The sequence below is a fragment of the Myxocyprinus asiaticus genome, chromosome 41 (genome assembly GCF_019703515.2).
Source record: "Myxocyprinus asiaticus isolate MX2 ecotype Aquarium Trade chromosome 41, UBuf_Myxa_2, whole genome shotgun sequence".
Classification (NCBI taxonomy): Eukaryota; Metazoa; Chordata; class Actinopteri; order Cypriniformes; family Catostomidae; genus Myxocyprinus; species Myxocyprinus asiaticus.
This window is the reverse complement of record NC_059384.1, coordinates 7,394,185-7,413,918: the sequence shown is the minus strand read 5'-3', so window position 1 is coordinate 7,413,918 and position 19,734 is coordinate 7,394,185. Positions and strand designations below refer to the sequence as shown.

General features: G+C 36.2%; 2 protein-coding genes across 2 annotated transcripts; one reads left to right on the top strand and one right to left on the bottom strand.

Moving 5' to 3' along the window:
- Nucleotides 1–4,255: 4,255 nt before the first annotated feature.
- On the bottom strand, nucleotides 4,256–5,879 carry eif1b (eukaryotic translation initiation factor 1B). Its single transcript, XM_051682423.1, has 4 exons — nucleotides 5,695–5,879; nucleotides 4,898–5,061; nucleotides 4,706–4,807; nucleotides 4,256–4,606 (listed from the first exon to the last, which is right to left on the bottom strand). The coding sequence occupies exons 1-4, from the start codon at nucleotides 5,723–5,725 to the stop codon at nucleotides 4,562–4,564; spliced, it is 342 nt and encodes a 113-aa protein (XP_051538383.1). The 5' UTR covers nucleotides 5,726–5,879; the 3' UTR covers nucleotides 4,256–4,561.
- A 1,595-nt stretch (nucleotides 5,880–7,474) lies between these two features.
- yme1l1a (YME1-like 1a) lies at nucleotides 7,475–19,133 on the top strand. The gene is made up of 18 exons (XM_051682364.1): nucleotides 7,475–7,709; nucleotides 9,572–9,703; nucleotides 9,815–9,992; nucleotides 10,345–10,446; nucleotides 11,294–11,403; nucleotides 11,554–11,701; nucleotides 11,827–11,934; nucleotides 12,155–12,328; nucleotides 12,425–12,577; nucleotides 12,766–12,898; nucleotides 12,991–13,053; nucleotides 13,772–13,884; nucleotides 14,951–15,106; nucleotides 15,212–15,363; nucleotides 16,784–16,910; nucleotides 16,996–17,069; nucleotides 17,758–17,844; nucleotides 17,928–19,133. The coding sequence occupies exons 1-18, from the start codon at nucleotides 7,677–7,679 to the stop codon at nucleotides 18,069–18,071; spliced, it is 2,187 nt and encodes a 728-aa protein (XP_051538324.1). The 5' UTR covers nucleotides 7,475–7,676; the 3' UTR covers nucleotides 18,072–19,133.
- The last annotated feature ends 601 nt before the right edge of the window (nucleotides 19,134–19,734 follow it).

The window sequence follows — 19,734 nt, the reverse complement described above, 5'->3', positions numbered from 1 at the left end:
ATGGAGTGGAGCGGAAAGGACGGTGGACAGCCCCAGGCATCCGCACGTGCTCCGTCTGTTTCTCTCTCTTTCTCGGAGACATCAGCCACTAAAGTTGCTGAGACCAGAAATCACCAACTCACTCTTAATGTACAAACTGTGTCTTTTGGCTTTTACAAGCTGGAATCGGACAACCACAATTAACAGACTCTTCCAGAAGATAGAGTAAGTTTGAAGCATGCTACCCAGTTGAAATCTTGTTTCTGATCAGTTCTCATAGAATTTGGAAAAGTCTTTTAAAAGGGTCTTGTGGTCTCTCAAACCCTGAACAGAAAATAAGGATTAAATGGCCGTAACACTTTTAAAAAGAGGCCCAATTTTTCTATTATTTTTCAGACAAGGTCAAAGGTGTTTAAAATGCCTATGCAGCCTAAGCAGTAAGATTGGTGTCCTTTAACCATAAGCTCCATTCCATGCCCTTTAAAGAGGATTACGCTCATGTTTGAGCCCAGCAGCGCAGCCAGGACACTGCAGATTTAACACAGCTAAAAGGATTTCCAGCCCTGAATACGAGCTAATCTACAAGAAGAATGAATGAGAGCAGAGTAGCACAACTTTACCTATCACAAACATTATATTGGTAGAATATATATCCTTCCAAATAATATGATTAAGTAAATATCTAACACGGTTTTTATGGGCTTTTTGCCTTTAAAATAAATATTCCAGGTTCAATACAAATTAAGTTCGACTGACAGCATTTGTGGCATAATGATGTTTACCACAAAAAGTATTTTGACTTGCCCCTACTTTTCTTTAAAAAAAAAAGGCAATAATCTGGGTTCCAGATTAAAACACTCACTATTTCAAACGTATAGCCACAAGACATAAACAATATGTATGTTAACATGATTTTAGTGTGATAAAATCACTTACTAACCTTTTCTGTGTGAAGTTATAGCCAATTCTACAACTTAATTGCCATTACGATGTAATGTCAACAAACCCTAAAATCATTAAACTGTAAAAATGACGATTTAAACAACTTTACAGCTCAAATAATACAAGAGTTTTAACAGAAGATTTAATGTAAGTGCTTTTATAAAATAATAAGCTTCACATTTCTGCCTTTAACCCCTCCAAAAATTGGCCCCATTCATTTCCATTGTAAGTGCATCACTGTAACCTCGATTTTTGCTTTTTTTTTAAAGAAAATGAGGGACGAGTCAAAATATTTTTTTATTTTTTTTGTAATCAACTTTATGCCGCAAATGCTGTTGATTAAGCTTATCTTGCATTGAACCCGGAATATTTCTTTAACATAGGAAAGTTTAGTGACAGGAAAGATGATCAAAGCGGCGAAATTCAAACCTCCGTCTCAGCGAGTCAATACATAACCCACTGTGCCAATGGCTTCATCGATATAAAATTATTTTTGAGATGTTCCATTTATAAGTGTAGAGTTAGAACTTGACATGTCTAAACACTGTTTGAAAAGAAAGCACTTTATGTATGAAATAATTTTGTTGCCATTCAGGTTGAAATAGACAAATAAATTACCCCAAAATTAAAACTGTCATAATTTACTCACCCTCGTATCGTTCCAAATTCGAATGACTTTCTTTCTCATGCACACTGATTGGTAGGTTGTCTTTTCTTTAGCTAAAATAGTTCTGTTCTGAGCGAAATACAAAACACTGCCCCCAGTGGCCAAATCAGCAAATGTATTTGGGCGTATGGGCACGTGTGAGCTCAATTTTCTACAGATGGGTGCTAAAAGCGAGCTGTGAATCGAGTAGTATTCAGCTGTACAGGCTGTAATGCAGGGAAGAGTGATGCATATCTTATAAACTGTAACCCCTACCCCAAACTTAAACCTATCCATCAGTGGAGTAAAAATTGTATGTTAGAGGGATAAATGCAACATCTGAATTGCAGTCGTCACTGATTATGCGAACACAATTACTTCCTGGTTTCATGTGGGATCTGAACCTAGGTCTCTCATGCTGCTGACACAACACGCTTCTGGTTGCACCACAGGGGAAAGTATGTATAATGGAGCCGATTCAAAAATGTCTGATGAGATGCCACTTGTTGGTGAGTCAGCATAATGTTGCCAATCCTAGGGTATCGGAACTCTCGGAAACAACAACGCCGACTTCCCGTGTGATCATGACGTCTCATGTGATAAAAGCGACACGCCCCTGCACGCAAGCCATCGTGAACAAGCTTCTCTCATAGTGCTCAGTTTTCACTGAAAAATTACTTGTGTATGCCTTCAGAAGGCTTGGAATATGGTGCACGAGTTGATAGTTTTGGGTCCTTTTAGGTTTAAAATGGTTCATTATCAACAGTAATTGTATTAAAAAGGTGAACCAGGATATTCTTTGAATAAATAATTGCAATTGTCTTACTATTCTTGGTTTGTGTTTGCTGCTGTATTTTTTGGATGTCACTTTTAGCAAATGGTTTTAAAATTTAGTAATAAGAAAATTAGTTTGTCACCATTGTTGAGTTTTATACAGCGTGATAAGGGGTGATTTATGTGCATGTTTGAGTATCTCGCTGAGACAATATGTGCCCACCTTGTCTCAATACCAGTGTGTGGCAGTAAACTTTCTATCATATGAGCTGCATTTGGTTAAAAGTACTAAATTATTTTAATTGCCACAAAATATGTGCATCTGAAATATCAGTTTGACTTGAGTCCTGCTTGACATTTAAGATGTTTAAGAGGTGGGTGAATGGAAGAACGTTATAGGTATTCACCTCTCTCATACACCAAAAGACCTTTGTCTTTCCATCACAGTGCAAACAATTACGTTCTTATGAAATATTACTGAACTGAGCCCGGAAGAAAATAAATCATATAAACAAGGTTCAAGTGCCTAACCAAAGACTACACTAATCACCATTATGGTGATTTCAATAAAACCTTTTCTATAAAACATCATCAGCAACTCCAAAAAGAGTAAAACCTGCATTAATTCACAAACACAACTTTCGCACACATAAAAAAAAAAAATAAAATAAATAAAAATCGGATAATAATAGAACATGGCAAAATTGTTTTAGAACCATTTCAACATATTATATTTGCAGTTGATTTACATCTAAGGCTGTGTTAAATTGTTGTGGTGTCTGCTGGTTTGTTCTTGTTGTCCCTCCCTCTTCATTAGACTCTGCTTGTGAACTCAGGATGTCATCACTAATGGCCAGCCATCACTTGGAAAAGGTACCTACTTCGTTTACTTAACTGTTTGGTTAGTACAACAGTATTTTTGATGCAGTGTTAGTTTTACACTACCGTAGTGTGGATTATATGTACATTGGGGATTTTGCTGTGTACTCAGCTAAACAAATGCAATACTTGGATACCTTTGCTGATTTAAGATCATTGTAAACCGGCTTTGATCAAACAGAACAAAAGCTTGACTCATTTCCTCTCTAAGTGTAGGGCCTCAACCAACACTCAATCAATAGTAACAGTAGAACTTCTGTGCAGGGGTAGCATGGATATCCCTTTCATAAAGGGCAACAAATTACATGGGTTCACTTTTTTTGGCATCAGGAACCAAAGGCAATGCAACCACACTGCTGGACCAGAGTCAGAAATTAACTTTTCTATCAAGGGACAATATTTGACCCCTGGAATTGATTTCCAGGTGCATTTTTTTCCCTTTTAAAAGGGAATTATTTTTCAAACCTTTTCACATTTATGTTAAATACTTCAATTAGAATAAAGAGATGTTTCAGTTACATAACTGCCTGATCGCTACACTCCATAACATGAATTGTGACAAACACATTCCAGGTTCACAGCCTACAAAACTAATATAATGCAGCAACACAGGAGTACATGACAGCAATCCTCCACAATTTAGAATGAGGAGCTTATTTAGGAAAAAAAACTAAGTGCAAGGACCCACTACTGATTCTGCAACATCTGCATGACGGACGGTGCGAAACACAATGTTCAGTGATAACTCAAATGAGAAGTGCAAGGTATGCATTTTAAATTTGTCAATTTCTACGGCATTTTTGACCAGAGCCCTTGTCAATTTCCGACCCTGCGCTGGACCCATGCACAAGGATCAGTTGAGACAGTTCATTTGCAATTCTGTGTAGAAAATTAAAGCAAGACACATTTAAACTCGTTTCTGTAAGGGGAGAAAAAAATAAAAGTACTTCTTTATGAACATACTGCTACATAAGTTTATATTCAAGTACGCAAATGTTATGATAGTTAGGAAGAAAAAAAACAATCCACAAAATGTGCAAAGTCATAACTTTTATTGTCTGATAAAAAGATATCGTGCAATTGTGTCTATCGTAAAACGTCAACTAGAATTGGCAACAAAGATTCAGAGTCTAAACCAGACCAGCCTGGAATACGTGGTCTGCTTGAGGTCATTATGAAGATTTGAGCTTGGAATGATTGCAAAAAAAAAAAAAAAAAAAGCAGCGCTTTATAATGCGGTCTGCATTGATAGCATATGGTCACAAAAAACCCTGAAATGAAGGTACTAGGATTGCTACATGCTGGTGCAGTCCTTTACAATCCCCAGGAGGGGCAATCATTTTAAAAACCGTGAACCTTTAACTGTTCCTCCTTTACGATGTTGATCTGTAAAACAAAATGATAAAAATGAGAAACGGTCCTAGTGATGGTTCTGCAATCAAACCCATTAAAACAAATATTCTAGAAACTCAAAAAGATGCCTACCTCTAACAGAAACTGGCAGATGTTCTTCCTCTGGTCACCCTGTAACTGAATCACCTCTCCATACTCTGGATGCTCGATCACTGTACCATTGCAGGCAAATTTCTATGAACGAATAAGTAGTGCAAGATAAGCATGTTAAACAATTATGTGTTGTTGTTGTATAATATAGACTAACTTCGAGTTGGACAATACCTTTTTGAAGGCTTTCACCAGCTTCTTTTTATCATAATCATCTGCGATTCCTTGCACTGTAGTCAGTGTTTTGCGGCCGTTCCGCTGCTGTATCCGTATGTGGATTTTATCCTCTGTCCCAGCCGGGAGCAAGTCGTCACCCTTAGTTGCATCAGCAAAGGGATCTATTGGATGGCATAGGACACGATAGAGATAAATATTAGTTAAGAGAGCACAAAAATAAAATTAAATTAAAAAAAAATGAAAAACACAACAGCATCTACAGGTCTTATATAACTTCTAGTTTAATAAAAAAAGGCAGAAGCTTGAAGATAAAGTGTGCATTTTTTGCACAATGGAAGAAGTGAACCCTGTAGTATATTAAAGCATAAGCAACATTTGTACTTCTGATTGCTTTACCAATATTCAGATTATCGACTTCCGTTGTTTTAATAACGAGTTAATAATATTTTCAACCCACCTAACCCTCACAAATCCTTCTGCACTTTTAGATTTTTAAATAAAAAAATTGTGTACGTTTAATAAGTGGTGTTACGTTGCTGGGCCCCCACAATTTAGACAAAACCTGACCACCCCCCCCCCACCACACACACACACACACACACACACACACACACACACACACACACACACACACACACACACACACACCTTGATCGAAAAACTGTTTTCCCAATTATATTTAACGACATTCAAATAATCTGTTCTCTATGTGATTTTAAATCATTTTGAAAAGGGTTCAAGCAGTTTTCCGTGCATGCCGTGTATTAACTCGTGCACGATGCGTTACAACTCACCGAAAGATTGGAGGTTCTGTATATTGGACATGCGATATTACTGCGATAACTTCAACAGATGAAAGATTCCGGCGGTCACAGCCGATTGCAGAGTTTTAGATTTGCAGTTATTTGTCGAAACAGGGAGCGGCTGTAGATAATCTGCCTGATGCAACTTCCTACGAGTCTCTATGCAGGACACAGCGGAAGTACTTTAATGCGCCACAGAACGCGATGACAAAGGGCTTTAAATATATTTCCAGGTGCATTTAATTTAGACCTTTTACAAAATCGACATGTAAAGGATTATCTCAGGAAAAAAAAAAAAAAATGCTCGGGCTATAGCAATGAACTGAAACTACTAACTCTCTACGTTATCAACATAAAAAATACCATCATCATGCCCGTTTCGTTTTAAAAATAGGAATAAAATATGATAAAGTAAAACAAATACAATGTTAATACAGAAAGACGTTTAAAGCTAAACGTAAGTAAACCACGTGGTTTATTTAGCAATTTGTATTTTATTTTATTATGTAATATCAGTTATTGCAGCATTTTACTGTCGACTGACAATTATGCTAATGAGGTAAAACAAAAAAAATCAATAAACGATCAGGATCGTTTTATAGCACTCTACATATTTAGTTAATTGGTTTAAATCCGACAAAAAAGTCTAACATGTTTATTTTCTAGTCATGCCGTTCTACATTAGGGACTTTTATGTGATTAAGTACCCGGAAGTAAAGCTTAACAATTGAATAGCTCGTTACAAAAGAAAGTGTTTTCAACACGGGATGCCCTCCTTTCCATTTAGTTTGTGTTTGTAATTCTAAAACAGCCATTCTAAAATATAGGAATACATTTGGCCTCAAATGTTGAATTATTATTTTAATAAATAATAATTATATGATTTTGTGCTATTAAACCAGGCAAACAGCTAGCTATTTAAATAGGCAGCTCGTAGATCTACGTCGGTAGAAATGCCAATAATTTATATATTTCTATATATTTATATTGTAAAATGCATATTTTATTGTATAATACTTATTGTTATATTTACACAATTGTAAATGTTACTGTTTACTAAAAAATAAATAAAAAATAAATGCCAATATTGTAGCTCTAGATGACGCTAAGTTTAGATAACTACGTTTATAGTTTTTATTACAGTTTATAACAGTTATTTTAGAGTGCAAAAGGCAAGTTTATTTATATAGCTTATTTCATACACAATGGCAATTCAAAGTGCTTTACATTTACATTTTAAAGAAAATAAAGATACGTAAAAAATAAAAACAAATAAGAATAAAAGGTAATAAATTTGAAATTATATAAAATGATTCAAAGGAATAATAAGAAAATTAATATTAAATTGTTAACATCATCCATAACTGTTGTTAACCTTCCCTGATTAAACAGAGGATAACCAAAAATTATAAACACATTGAGAAAAAGTTATATAAAAATAAAATAAAAAGAATGAAATAGAATAATTAAAATGAAAGAAAGACACAAGCAAAACGATTCAGTGAAATCAGTAAGTGCAGCACAATGCTCAGTCAGAAAATGCTCAGGGCATTCTCAGTTTCCATTTGGCTTAATACTCACATATTACTAATGCATTGGAAGGTGTGATATTGTAACATTGTTCAAATGTAAAACATTGTAAAAAACAATAAAAATAAATAATAAATAAAAAATAAAAAAATAAAAAAACAATCCTACAAGGTCATGAACTAGGTGCCTTACTGCTGTCTTCCAGTATGTGGCAGTAAAGAAAACTATTGCTGGTATAAAACTAGCACAGAAGAAGTGAAGAATACGTAACTGTAAATACTTCGGTGATTTTAGCAACGCTCAATTATGTTTTATAAAGGAAGGGAGATGAGACACCGGTGATATTAACAACACTGGTAAACAGTAACCAAGAACAAAACAGCAGCGGGTCTGACTCTGACAGGAGCTAAAGGAAACCTCTCAACTAAAAATTTGGGGAAAATATGTTTTCTCTGCCTACAACCTTTCAGTCGCAGGTATGAAGAGATTTTATTATTTTAAATGGTTGTTTTTCAGCCCGTTTTGAGAATAAATGAGAAGCGAAAAATCATGGATGAGTATCGGAAAGAGAAAGTGTTGCCAATGTCAGACTTTTCAAAACCAAACCTTCGCTGTTTTAAATGTTGGTCTGATTCAAATAGCTCTTTAAAACACCAGGAGTTGCTGTTGTTAAAAGATAGTAAATATTTCTGTCAGGTTCGGACACTAGTTCAATAGATGCTGAATATATCTGTAGTCATCTATCAAACAAATGATTGATTCCTGAACGAAATCTGATGTAATTCCCCCATCTGTTGAGGTTTCTTTCTTCACTGTTGTATGAGAAAACACATTAACCCTTGTGCGACCTTCGGGACATTTTATTTGTCCTTTTTGATAATTTTGGCTGTGTTAATGCCAACGGCATACATTTTACCAAAGGTGTGTATTTTTGGGGGAATTTTGATATTTCAACCTCAGTTCCTATAATACATCTATAATACACTGTGTACACAAAATAGTTACACTCAGGACCTTAAGGACAAAAATGTCTCCATTGAAACCCATTAAAACTGCAGTATTTGATCCCAGTGCCATTAAAGCATAAAATCATGAATTCTATGATATTATGCTTTCATTCTGGAGCCCTGGCTTCAAAATTTTAATTTTTAATATGTTCCACCAGATGGCGCCATTTTCCACATGTTTAGCCTATGGAGCAAATATATGCTTTTTTCCTATTTTCTGTTTGCTGTATTATAGAGCACTGCAGGCCAATTGAATAAAAGATGCAGCTAAAATTGTGTGGGTGTGTTGGTATGGATGTCAGAGTGTGTTTTGAATGTGTTTGTGTGTGTGTGTGTGTGTTTGTGTGTAAAAAAACAAAAGTGGCATTATAAAACAAACTGGCATTTAAAGGGTTAAAATCCTGAAAATAAATGAATATTTGGTAGTTATGATCAGGACTGATGTTGGTTAAAAAAATTAACTAATTGAAAGTGGAAAATAATATTAATATATAATATTATCATGGCAGTTTTTTGTCACGAACATTTTTGTCCTCTAAGGACCTCTGAGTAACTTTTTTAAATTGACAAACAAGGGTTAAAGGTTTTTTTTTTTTTAAAGGATAGGCTTTAGGAAAGGGTCAATTTAGTGTATGGTCCTGGCCTTTCAGTCAATATAAAGGAGATTTTGTTGTTATTAAAAGATGTTATTGTCGTCAAAATGTTGTTTATTACCTAATATTCAGACATTCAGTATGTAAATATTATATTTAATTAATTTTAGTTGTTATATTTGTCTTGCCTTACTAGTTTTCTGGCTTTGCTCTGACATTGTTGTGTAATAGTACCTGTAAATATTTGTATGTGTGTGAGTTAGCTTTACTTTGGGGACAAATTTGTCCCAGAATTCAAATCAAATCAAATCACTTTTATTTAGCTTAATTTAGCGTAATTGGACAAAATGTCCTCTTTTCATAGATTAGGGTTAGTCTGAAGTAGTTATAATAAGCTTTATAGTTATATAAAAAAACTATACAAGTCTATGGTAGGTCTTCATTTAGATAATCAAATGTGTCTGTGTACTTGACAGAGAATGGGAAATTTGGTGTTTTTGTGTGTAAGCTTGAGGGGGAGCGTGTGAGAGTTTTTGAGTATAATTTGTGTCAGCAGTGACATAACTCTCCTATAGATCTATATACAGTAGCAGCAGTCATTTACAGAGACCTTATCAGTTACTGTTACAGTACTGTGGTAGAACTAAATGCAATGTTTTATCATTGATTAGCAAACCAGTACTTTCCACACAAGTTCATGCAATGTGACAGAAAACTGTTCTTTCATTTCTATTTTAGGGAACAGTGCCTTTGACCCATCTTATCAATGTGATCCAGTACCTGAAAAGTTCAGCCAACTCTGCCGTCAGCACATCAGTGCAGAGTTTACAGGGGAACCTTTCATCTAAATATGACCCACTTCTAAATGAGGTATGACAGTCACGGAACGAGCATGTCACCATAGTATATCCACAATAAAGTGAATGTTTGCAAATTGCAGCTATTATGCCCTGATTGGTTCTTGTGGACCTGTTTTCACAGCCTAAAGTGAACTTGAAGGAGCTTGGTCTTTCAGAGCTGAGGTTCAGTCACGTACATGATGTTATGAGAAGACTATTGCCTTCTCTAGAGGAGAAATCCATCCCGAGCTGTGCTCAAACCTCAACAGCATGGAGAACATCTCACATTTCTGCCCCCTCCTTCTTTCAAAACAAATATGGTGAGGTTACCCGCAATGCAAAGAGATGGATCCATGTTTTGAAGTATATTTAACTCCATGAAGTGTTGGAAGCTGGTAGCTGGTTCATTTACTTGCTGAGGTGACTCAGGAACTTGTTTCTGAGAGTAAAATTCTGTTTATGCTCCAGATTCAAAGAGATTGACCTTTACTCAAAGGCAGTTTGTGCAGCATTTCAAAGTAACATAGGCTTACTTGAATACTTTGAATTGCAAAGCTAAATTGCTAGTACATAACCAAGGATCATTCTTAGAATGGTGAAGTAAAATGGTGACGGCAAAGTGAATTTGATATTAGCGATGTAATTTGTGTGTCTTCTGTCTTGTTAACACAGGGTTTTCTCACAAACACGTGGGACACTTTGGCTTTCCAGTGTTTCATAGGCAGAGATCCAGCCCCCTTGAGGCAGCATGCGTAGATCTGCACCATCTGCAATGTAACGCAATACATTGTTACCTACTCATGAACAACTTGACCCTTAAATGCATGGGAATTTCACCAAACACTCTTACATATTCGGGTCTTTAGAGACCTGGCACTTATATCTATCACAAATGGATCTACAAAATTCCCAGATAGTGTTTACATTTTCCAAATATTTTCAAATGACAATAGTCATATCATACTGTTCATGTGTTGTACTTGCTATAGTTAACTTCCATGATGTTTCTTCATCAAATAGCAATGTCAAATGTAAATCAAGTCAATTGCTGAAACCTCAGTGACACCTTGAGTAAGAAATAACATTTATATATATGCATGTGTACACGCATATGGAATAATGATAAATCAGCAGTGTTGCACAGAAAATCAATGTAATATAGTATTTATTTGTATGAATATAGTACTCATTTCTCTTTAATAAATACATAGATATCCTGTGATAGTAAACTTGTATAAATATTAAATAATCATTAAAGGATTATTTATGGAAGTGCACAAAAAACAAAACCTAGTGTCTCTAATAACCCTGTACACTCTTGGTTCTTAAGCCATTATAAAAAAAAAATTATTTAAGCTTTTTGTGTGTGTGTGTGTGTGTGTGTGTGTGTGTGTGTGTGAGAGACACAATTTATAAGAGAGAGATTAAGGAATACCAAAGAGGTGTGGGTACAAATCCAAAAAATGGATGAGGTACAGGGGTGGAAAGTCACTAAAGACCCAAGATGTGCGTTTAAGGGTTAAAGACATACTGAAATTTGTTCTTTGCCTAGTAAATGCTGTATGGGAGAATTGTGGGGTTTATTTTTGATTTATTTCTCTATGTGTGAATTCTCGCTTAGTATGGGTCCAAAACAGAGGTTTTAAGACAATGAAGTCCAAGACCAGACATCTGCAGTCTCGTTCTGATGGTCCAGAAGAAGCAGAGGATTATACTCCAACCTTTATGAAGGTAAGTGAGCAGCGAACGCGGAGTTGCTTCCAGACATGCAAGAGATTTTGACTGTGGTCCTGATCTATGCATTTTGTTTTTTGGCTTAACCACTCTGTCTTTATTTGTTGTCTTGTTCCTTTCCTCTTTTGTTCTCCCTGTCCCTTTCAGGGCCTTCTTATGAAGGAGAGGCGAGACACAGACAGTCTTGAACAGTTAATGAAACAAAATAACCTGCAAGAAACTCACCAGGACGCCTTCAAGAGCGGCTTCACGGAGGGATTCATGAAAGCTCAGACTTTGACACGGAGGACTCAAGGTGATGCTTTTAGGCCTGTCTAATTACACTTAAACATTGTTGATTCAGGTCTGTTGAAAACAGAGGAATCAGCAACCATTGTGTCTGTATGAATCTCATTTTTATTTCTGCTCCCTTTCTAACAGACTCTGTAACGAGGACACGTCTGGTTATGCTTGTCCTCCTTGCAGCGGGCTTGTATGGTCTGTCTAGAAGCCCTATCTTTTCCGGTAAAGGGTCGTTTTCTGACACTGGTATGTTTCCCATTTTATTGCCTGTATATGTCTTTAGCTTTCAAAGAAATGCACCTATTACAATGAAGCAACAACATCAAGTTTTATGTCTGTGGTGTGAACATCGTCGCTGTTTGTTGACTTCTTGTAGTTCTGTATCTGGTCAGCAATTCTCATAATGACTTGGAAGAAATTAGAATGCAATATATTAATTCTCTATTTTATTGATATTCTTTGGCAGTTCGTTTCCGCACCACCTCTGGTCTGGATTCAGCCCTGGATCCCATTCAGATGAAGAATGTCACCTTTGAACATGTGAAAGGTGTAGAGGAGGCCAAGAACGAGCTTCAGGATGTTGTCGAATTTTTGCGAAACCCTCAGAAATTCACAGCGCTTGGTGGTAAACTTCCCAAAGGTGAAACTCTCCTCCTCATTCACATATGGACTTTTTTATTGAGCTTATTTGTTTTTTATTTTGATAAATATCTAACCTGAATGTGCCCATCTCCAGGTATCCTGCTGGTGGGGCCTCCAGGAACCGGAAAGACCCTGTTGGCCAGAGCTGTAGCAGGAGAAGCAGATGTGCCCTTTTTCTACGCCTCAGGGTCAGAGTTTGATGAAATGTTTGTGGGAGTCGGAGCGAGTCGTATCAGGAACCTTTTCAGTAAGTCTTTGGTCCTGTCAAAGTAAATTTGAGGTTTGGATCACCCATAATGGGTGGTAAAAACTGTTGTTAATAAAAACTACTTAAATCACAGAAACTGGGGCTTTTATTACTTTACACACCACATTTCATTATAATCTGGTAACATATATATTTTATTAACTCTCGTTTTATTTCTTCTCTTGTAGAGGAGGCCAAAGCAAATGCCCCGTGTGTGATTTTTATTGACGAGCTGGACAGTGTGGGTGGAAAAAGAATTGAGTCTCCAATGCACCCGTACTCACGACAGACCATCAACCAGCTGCTGGCTGAGATGGATGGGTCAGTTCATGTCTGCTTGGCTTTTTTTTTCTCTTTCCAATTTAAATAGATTTTCTTTATGTGGGTTTAAATTATTATTTTGATGATTACAGGTTTAAACCCAATGAAGGAGTGATTGTGATTGGAGCTACAAACTTTGCTGAAGCTTTGGACAAGTATGATTTTACAGTCTCTCTGAAGCAAGCTTGGGGAAACAACAGCTTACGCCGGTTTCACATATTCTCAATGAGCGGGGTGTGAGCAACGCGTTTTTGTTTCAGTGCCCATATTAAAATATTACACCCTCCACATTACAAGCGTGAGTCACGAGGTTAAGCATCCCAGAAGCATCACAGACGCGGCAGTGAGCGGATAGTTTCTGTGCCGAGCCTATTTTTTCCACGTGGCTCACGCTGAACTCAGCGGCTCTGGGTGCAGTAGAAAACTAAAATAATCAGGAGATTTTAGAAAAGATGCAAAAACAAATAAACAATATTTAAACCAAACCAACTATACACTACAATTTATAGGTCTGCATCTTGACCAACCTTGTTTGAAATTTCAGTCTTTCCCCATCCAAGTAGATAGGAGCTGTACTTTTATGTCGGTTGTTTACAAAGAAAACAGCATGCCCGAGAGCGTTCCAAAGATGACCGCAGAGTGGACTGAATTGCCTTGAAATATACTTTGATATATTAACCAATCACGACCAAGTACGCAGATAAACAAGTGCACGTGACTGCCCGCCGTTGCCGTAGGAACCTAGAAAAGAGACACGACCAATGTGAAAGCCCAATCGCAACGCCTCGCTCATGCCCCGCTCACGGAGTATGTGTGAATCTGGTGTTAGGCTTCCACCATCTCATTAAACCTGTCCTGTTTTGTGTTTTTCAGTGCTCTGGTGAGACCAGGCAGGTTTGACATGCAGGTTACAGTACCCAGACCTGATGTGAAGGGACGCACCGAGATCCTGCAGTGGTATCTGAAGAAAATTAAAGTGGATTCTGGTAATAGTGATATCATAAATATGTGGTATATCAGGGCCGTAACCCAATATTCAGGAAAGTGGTTTCTCATGGGTTTGATCTATGGAGTTTTGTGGCTTAAAGTTCATGTATATTAGCCATGAGTACATGCTAATGTACTATTAAAAGTCGACAAAATAACCTTTTAGCAGATAAACACATTTTACATTTACAGTCTTTCTCTTCCGGGAAAACAAACAAGAAGTATTGATGACTTGTGCTGCACTGTTCTGATTTTTGTACAGTCAAATTCTCCCTAGAGTATCCCTCCATCTAATAACACCTGTAACTGACTAGTTAGTAGGTTTATGACTGTAATGTTACTAAAGCCTTTTGTTTGTTTTTTTTAAAAGAGGGGGTTATTAAAAAAAAAACAAGGGATGAGGCCTTAGATATGTCCCATTAAAACGTCCAGTTTAAATCAAAAATACGTCAACACAGGACAGAAAACTGAGCTGGACAAGTGATTTTATGGGGTATTTAAATTATAGTCTTTCCCAATCTTGAATATTTAGTTAAATTAGGGCTGCCAATTTAACATGATAATTTAGTTTTAAAAATGAAAAAAAAAAAAAAACCCCGCAATAAATCATCAGTTCGTACTTTCTGTACCTATCATCAGAGCATTTCAAACTTCATTCAAGCTCAATTCAAAGATAGCTGGGGTGAGCACAACAGAGTATGTTGCAGAGAACTCAAGACACATTTTTCAAAGTTAGATACTACGTCTAACTTTTTACAACGTCCTAAAAACATGCCGTTTGACACTGAAAACCAGAGAGATGCAATTAATGAGTTATGTTTTTAATTAATATTTACTAAATTGTCTTTATTTGGGGACCTTTTTGAGTAAATATGAAAATATACGATTAATTGCGATTAAGTCAATTAATTAAACAGCACATCATGTAATTAATTTGATTACAAATTACAGCCCTAGGTTAAATGTTTTCTGCTACGTATGTGGAAAGAATTTCTTAATGTCTGTGTGTAATGATGATGTTTATCTGTTGTAAAGGCTTTTCCATTATTCTTGTGTGTCTTGTAGCTATTGACGCTGAGATCATTGCCAGAGGAACAGTGGGTTTCTCTGGAGCTGAACTGGAGAACCTAGTGAACCAGGCGGCCCTGAAAGCAGCAGTGGATGGGAAAGATCTGGTGACCATGAAGGAGCTGGAGTTTGCGAAGGATAAGATCCTCATGGGTGAGGGCAACAGAGCCGGACGGCTTATTCTCTGCAACATGTGATTGAGATTATGGCAATGAACAAAGAGATTCTTTCCTGATATCCCCCTTTCTGTCTGTCCAGGCCCAGAACGAAGGAGTGTGGAGATAGATAAGAGGAATAAGATGATAACAGCCTACCATGAGTCAGGACACGCTATAGTGGCTTATTACACCAAAGATGCCATGCCCATAAACAAAGCTACCATCATGCCACGTGGCCCTTCTCTGGGACATGTGAGTAGTTAGTCTCACCATTCCATAACCTCCTGAGACCTGAACGTGACTGCTGTGTGCATATCCCTTTTTGATTTTTAACAAGCAGCATCTAATAAACATGCAAAGAAAAAAAATTCTAGAGCAAATAGTTTTCCTAAAAATGAATGGCAACATGTGTGGACAGCGGGACTAAATTGTGAAATTTAAAAAAATACCAGGGTATAGAAAGTCAGAAATGCACCTTTTTTTTTTTTTTTTTCATTCTAACTCCATATAAAGCCTCTGAAAGCAACATTTTTCAGCTTTTGGAATAACCCATTGATTCTCAATGTGATAATGCACAGTAAATGTAGGATTTCTAAGGAAAAAATTAAAGTACACATTAGTGTACATTGTGTTTAGCAGCTTGCCGTTTTGCAATAAATTGCTCAAATTTAAAAAATGCCGCATTGGATGAAACTAGAGACTCTAATCTTTTGACTCAAACAGGTTTCAATGTAAAAACTTAATTAGGTTTCTTACCAGATGCATTTATGTTGGCGTTTCTCCCAAAGACAAACTCCGCTGTGGTCGGCACCATGTTGTTTTGTCACATGACTCCATGCGTTGAAAGTTTAGTCCTTTACTGACAGCAAAAAAGTCTCCTGAAATGAGATCAGTCGTATAACATTGCGTATAGCGAAGCCAAAATACAATGCACAAGGTTAAAGACCATTTCAGTAGTGGCTGCCCACTAACATTACTACATTTGACTTGAAGCAAAAAAAAAAAAGAATATTTAAAAATCAGAAAAAAAGACTGAGAATGTAATCGAATTAGTCTTAAGTGTATTTTCTTTTCTGAAAACACAGCCACTGTCTTTATGTTCTTTATTTTATATTGCCCACTGAAAATCTTGAAATGCCCAAAATGTTTCTTGGTAATTCTTATATGTTCGTTTATTTGAGTTCTTATTAAAACATGCTTTTTACGGTTAAATGTTAAGTTTAGTGAAGATAAAAAAAAAATTTCTTAGTTGCCTGATAATTGTGCGCAATAATATTTGAAAAAATTGCTATAACTCCCCTGAGAAACACAGATCTCTATTGTAATTTTTTAAATATTCAGTTTTGATACAAAATCACATTTTAGGAATAACAGACTGCATTGGATCGTCTTAACAGCAAAATGAATCATGAGAAACACTAACTTTCTAATAAATATGCATGCAGTGTAGCACTTCACTGGGATTTTGGCAATTAAACATGATTTTTATGGCTTCTAAAAAAGAATATACCATCGCTTTACAACTTATGCTTATGGTAGAGCTGTCATAACCGGTTTATATATTACCTCTAAAAATCAATTTCAGTATGGAGTTTTTAATGACATTTGTACTTTAATTATAAATACATAATACATTATTAACCTATTGTGCTGGTGCCTTCGGTCTCTTCAGGTGTCCTTGCTGCCTGAGAACGATCGCTGGAGTGAGACAAGAGCCCAGCTCCTGGCTCAGATGGACGTCAGTATGGGGGGCAGGGTCGCTGAGGAACTGGTCTTTGGAAATGATAACATCACAACTGGTGAGTGATGTCCCCAGTTCACTCTTGTCTACTTCTAATTCTTTAATACATACATACCATAAAGCTTCATTTGTCTCTCACACAGGAGCATCAAGTGATTTTGATGGAGCCACTAAAATAGCAAAGATGATGGTGACACGGTTTGGGATGAGTGACAAGGTATAATGAGTTCCATATATCCTCAAAAGTATTAAACTATTAGTGTATTTATGCATTTATAAAACACTACGTTTTTGCTGATCATCTCAATTGACAAGATCGGACAGATCACATTAAAAACAATTTGTTGTATTATTATTACTATAAGAAATAAAAGAAAAGTTGCCAACAATTTAAAATAGCTTTCGTGACATTTCAAGCTATTTGACTATTGTATTAACACACATTACACATTATATTTACAATATATTAAACCGATCATTATTATATTTTATTAAATATCTCTTGTATTTGATCATTTTGCAATTATGATCGACTGACTAAATACATTATCTTTTATGAATGTTATAAGTTATTATAAAGTCATTCAAAATGGGAACAAAAAAAGTATATGGCAATTAGGAGAGGCAGTTTGAGTCCTTCCACGTGTTGAAAGCCATTAGAGTAAGGTTGTGTGAGCTCTTACATTCCAGAATTAAATCTGGGTTTCATCCTAATCCTTTTTCCTGTGCTCAGTTCATACTCAACCCTCTGAAATTAGCTGTGCACATACAGGGACACTTTCACACTTACACCCATCTCTTACCTTGGGGTTTCTGTTGCAATCACAGATGTGTGGTGAAAAGCCTTTGTTAAATGTATTTTGTGCCTGTAACTGCAACTCACACACCTCTCTATGCTTTCCCAGCTTGGGGTTATGACCTATAATGACCTAACGGACCATAGCCCGGAGACCCGGGCAGCTGTAGAACAGGAAGTCAGGGTGCTGTTACAGGTAGGTAACCCCCAATTTATCTTTTGCAGTGATTATAACTGATATTGATTGTGACAATTTCACTTCCTCATTTTCTCTGTCAGGGTTCGTATGAAAGAGCAAAGAAGCTTCTGAAGACTTACAATAAAGAACACAAGCTGTTAGCCGACGCCCTGCTTACTTACGAGACTCTAGATGCAAAGGAAATTCAGATTATTTTGGAGGGAAAGTCATTGGACCCCAGATGATGAAGGCTAGAGTTTAACAGACATTTCAAGACATAATCTTACTTGTGTAAATATAAAATCTGTTATAAGCCACCATAAGTCTCTCTTCAAATTGTTCATTTTACATGCAAAAAGTTGGCTTTCAAGCAGACAACATTTTCCATAGTTAAATTGATGCCAACAATATGTATGCATGAGCAGGGAACTCCATGGTTAAGGCTATTAATCAAGTAAACTCTAAATTCTTCACTTAGTTTTTAGAAGCCAAGTATATATATAAAAAAAGGGATGATTTTTAATGATTTTTGTATTCAAGTCATCTGAAGCACAAGTTCATATTAAAGGGATAGTTCACCCAAAAATGAAAATTATGTCATCTTACTCACCATCATGTTGCTTCAAACCCATATAGCTTTCTTTCTTTCATCAAACAAAAAATGAGATGTTAGGCAGACTGACAGCCTTAGTCACCATTCACTTTCATGATATGGAGAAAAAAAATTCAATGAAAGTGAATGGTGACTGAGACTAACATACTGCCAAACATCTCTTGTATCATTTGTAAGGAGGACAGAAAGTCATATGGATTTGGAACAGAATGAGGGTGTCAATGATCCCATAATTTTCATTTTTGGGTGAACTATCCCTTTAAGTTGAAATGTAAAAAGAACCATTTTAGCCAGAGCTTCTGTCTACATCAGAAAGTCCCATTTACAACACAATCCTAGTAATCATTCAGTTTTTTTCATGCAACTTTAAATCACAAGCCAATTTCGAATCTGACTAGAATGTCAGTGTTAATTTCAGATCTTCAATTATTGCATTTTAACATGACTTAACATTTCTGATCCTTGATTTTACTCATTAAGTTATTTATTTCAATATACTTTTTGATTTTGTCACTATTTCAGTTGTCCATGTGTGTTTGCATGTTTAGACGGCTCAGGTGACCGCCCTGTATATATGCGTGTTTGAAACATTATGTGTGTGCTTTATTTTGAAATTAATACCATGTTCAGATCTGTTGCTCTAAATCAGAAATGAACAGGGATATAAGACTTCTAAATAAAATCAGTTAAAAATATCCTTGTAAGTTTCCTAAATTTAAGAATGTAAATCTGGTGTTTCATGTAAATGACTTTGTAATGGGGAAAACTGAATTGAATGCATCCTTTTCAAAGGCCCATAAAAGGGCACTGGCATAAAAACATTGAACACCGTTGTCTGATAATCACAGGTATCGGGTTAGTTGCTCTGAGATCATCAGTAATCTTACTTCAAATTGGTGGTCTGCATGGACCACAGATTCTTCTTTGTCTTTCTCTTCATTCGCTATTCATTTCTTCAGAGAAGTCAATTAAGGCCAATCATGATTTTAGAGAATCACTCAAATAGATTTGAGACAGTAGCTTTGTTGTATCCAGTGAGGGGAAACTGCAATCAGTGTTTTCACATCTCTGCTCAAGCCTACGATTACAGGCTTTTTTTTTTTTTTCAAACCACCTCAATTAATGGCTACACTAAAAGCAAGGATCGCACACCTAAAGACCCTTTTGTTTGAAAGAAACTTGTCTTTTCATTGGCTTTCCTCCGTGGATAGCTTTATAAAAATGCATGGATGATGTTGGGAACTGAGGAATACAAGTCACAACTATGAGCAGAACAGCAGAGCCTTCAGAGTAAG

What these genes read in the sequence shown, in the direction of transcription:
- yme1l1a (XM_051682364.1), top strand. Translation starts at nt 7,677, where the DNA reads ATGTTTTCTCTGCCTACAACCTTTCAGTCGCAG. An exon ending in CTACAACCTTTCAGTCGCAG is followed by an intron (nt 7,710 to 9,571) that starts GTATGAAGAGAT and finishes TTTCTATTTTAG; the next exon opens with GGAACAGTGCCTTTGACCCA. An exon ending in AAATGATAACATCACAACTG is followed by an intron (nt 16,911 to 16,995) that starts GTGAGTGATGTC and finishes TCTCTCACACAG; the next exon opens with GAGCATCAAGTGATTTTGAT.
- eif1b (XM_051682423.1), bottom strand. Translation starts at nt 5,725, where the DNA reads ATGTCCAATATACAGAACCTCCAATCTTTCG. An exon ending in TGGTGAAAGCCTTCAAAAAG is followed by an intron (nt 4,808 to 4,897) that starts GTATTGTCCAAC and finishes ATTCGTTCATAG; the next exon opens with AAATTTGCCTGCAATGGTAC. An exon ending in TCTGCCAGTTTCTGTTAGAG is followed by an intron (nt 4,607 to 4,705) that starts GTAGGCATCTTT and finishes TTTGTTTTACAG; the next exon opens with ATCAACATCGTAAAGGAGGA.